This window comes from Morone saxatilis, unplaced genomic scaffold (assembly GCF_004916995.1).
Source record: "Morone saxatilis isolate NCDOM2014 unplaced genomic scaffold, NCSU_SB_2.0 Contig1, whole genome shotgun sequence".
Classification (NCBI taxonomy): domain Eukaryota; kingdom Metazoa; phylum Chordata; class Actinopteri; family Moronidae; genus Morone; species Morone saxatilis.
Window position 1 is genome coordinate 6,729,316 of NW_023339651.1, and position 2,446 is coordinate 6,731,761.

The window sequence follows — 2,446 nt, forward strand, 5'->3', positions numbered from 1 at the left end:
GTAATGCTAAACAGCTGAGAGGGCTGAGGATCAAACGGGGGGGGTGGGGGGGCAGCTGGTGGTGGCTTTTCTTTTTCGTTCACTCCGGACTATCTTGTTCCTGTTCTGAACACAAACACGTGAAAAGGCAACACTGTCCACAGAAAACACTGATAATGCAAAGTGAAAACATCCCTTTTAGGTCATGGCATTCTTCTGTTTGAACAGACACTGTACTGAACCTTAATGTACGCCTGAAGATCTATCTGACCTATCTGTGTCTTTGCGTGGGGGAACGTGACTTCATCTGGGTCCAGCTGAGCGTTTGTGCACGTTTCAGCAACTAAAAGCCCAGATAAGACAGGAATCCTTCGCTGGTTAATGTAATCCAAGGCCGAGATGTGGACAAGGTGGAGATCGCTGGCCGCTTATCGATCTGCTGCTCACGTTCGGGCATTTTATCTACGTACGCGACAGTTATTGTTGGCCCGCCAGCAAGGAGAAGCTGAGACAAAACAGCATCAGTTACAGTCAAAATTAAGACTCCAGTCAAAACAAGAACAATGTCATACTGCTGGGTATGTTCTAATAGAGTGTGTATCTGTGTGTGCTATTTGAGTTAATCAATGCCTCGGATGGTGAGCTCATTCAGTCCTTAAGGCACAGGCTGGGGAGTTTTCATTCAGAAAAAAACTAATCCTGAATTGTGACTGTGACTCGAAACTTAGTCAAATATTCCTCCACAAATTCCCAACAGGCACCTCAGTATGTGTACTTTGCATTGACGACAGTCGGTGAGTTACTCGTCTAAATAACAAAGGCACTTTGGCAAAATACAAATTTCCGTAGCATAAAAAAGAAGAAATAAAAAAAAATCGGACTCATCAAAAATAAGTTAACATTACAAAAGTGTCTTGTTTTAGGAAATACTGCAGTGAAACTATTATCAACACTTGTCTGCCTCACGTCAACCCAGCAAAGAAAATGATGGTCAAGGCTTCTTTTGCACTTTTTCAGACACCAATAAGAATGCGAGTTCTCTTTTTGTTCCACGCTTCCTCGCCTCAAACATCCCCCCCTCCTTCAACAACAGTTCTCTTTTCATTCTCTCCAGGGGGAGTTTATTTGGACTCCAGCGAGTTTGCTGAAACAGGAATGTTTGCTGGTTTGCATAGAGATGGTAGGATGACGTCAGCGCTAATATTTCTGCATCAGCGGCACTTTAACAGTCTTGATCTCTGCTATATGGGAGGACTTCTGAATGATGCAGCTGGTGGTCCCGGAGGCGCTGTCCTTCCCCTGCGCCAAGTTGGTCAAGGCCATGGCGGCGTTGATCTCCCTCCAGTACGTCTCGTCTTTGCCCTTCACCTTCTCCTTCTGCGCAACTCCGACGCCACCGCTGCCACTGATCATCACAAAACATGCGCACGAAAGAACAAAACAGAGAGCGGAGAGTTAGAGGTCAGGCTCGACTTGTAATGAATGAAAACAGAGAGTCTGATACGGGCTGCAAGGTAAAAGAAAGTCCACTCACTTGTCACATTTACTTGATCCATGGTCTGTGGTTTCTGAAAGTACAAGAGGAAAAAAAAAGGTTAATTTTGCAGACTTCTCTGGGGTCAATGAGGATTTATTGAAATCTAGCTCAATGTACAGGCTCAGGAGGTGTGTGTATGTGTGTGTGTCAGAGCGGGCTTGCTTACATGTTTGGCCAAATGGAAAAAAATCTCAAGATCCATAGTTCATTAGCCCCTGCACCACCGATTTACATTTGTGTGTGCACATGTGCAGAGCTTAGTGTGTGTCTACGCGCATCAGTACGATCATAAATCTTGACCTGTGGGCTGCTACTGGTTGTCATGGCGATGCAGCCATTCTCAGCCCGTGGCACTCCATGCCCTACAGTTAGGGGTCAAGGGTCAGAGCAGTTTTGTACAGTGGAGCAGACTTTAAGAGCGGATAACGAACAGGGAAACCAGTAACAAGGAAAACATCGGGCCCTTTCACCTTTCACCTTTTACTTTGTGGCCTCCAAATGATAGCTGCACAGCACACACGAAGAGCACTCCAGCGCCTTACTGCCTGAAGCTACCTGGACCTCACAGAGGCAAGAAAGAAATCAAATAAAATGGATACACCTGCATACACATACACACACACACACACACACACACACACACAAATCATGACTAAACCACCCAGACATCGTACCCATATGTGTATGATAGGCTTTTTCGTTTGACATTTCAAAACAGGAAAAGCACAGGTGAGCATGAATAAAATTAATATTGGCTGAACTCAATTCAGCTGCTTTAGTTTCTCTGAAGGATGACAATAAAACCTATGTATATTATATTCAATTTTTTTCCAATAGATCCTCGTAAATTGTACACACCTTTAAATGCAATCATCATTAATGTGATTAGTAAACACCTGTGCAAAGTCAACATTGAAAAGGCCTGTTGCT

The 2,446-nt window shown here is 44.4% G+C and overlaps 1 protein-coding gene across 1 annotated transcript; it reads right to left on the reverse strand.

The window, feature by feature from the left end:
- Nucleotides 1-42: 42 nt before the first annotated feature.
- LOC118333595 (homeobox protein Mohawk-like) lies at nucleotides 43-1,840 on the reverse strand. Its single transcript, XM_035669311.1, has 3 exons — nucleotides 1,817-1,840; nucleotides 1,514-1,677; nucleotides 43-1,384 (listed from the first exon to the last, which is right to left on the reverse strand). Exons 1-3 carry the CDS (start codon nucleotides 1,838-1,840, stop codon nucleotides 1,177-1,179), a joined length of 396 nt encoding a protein of 131 aa, XP_035525204.1. The 3' UTR covers nucleotides 43-1,176.
- Between the last annotated feature and the right edge of the window lie 606 nt (nucleotides 1,841-2,446).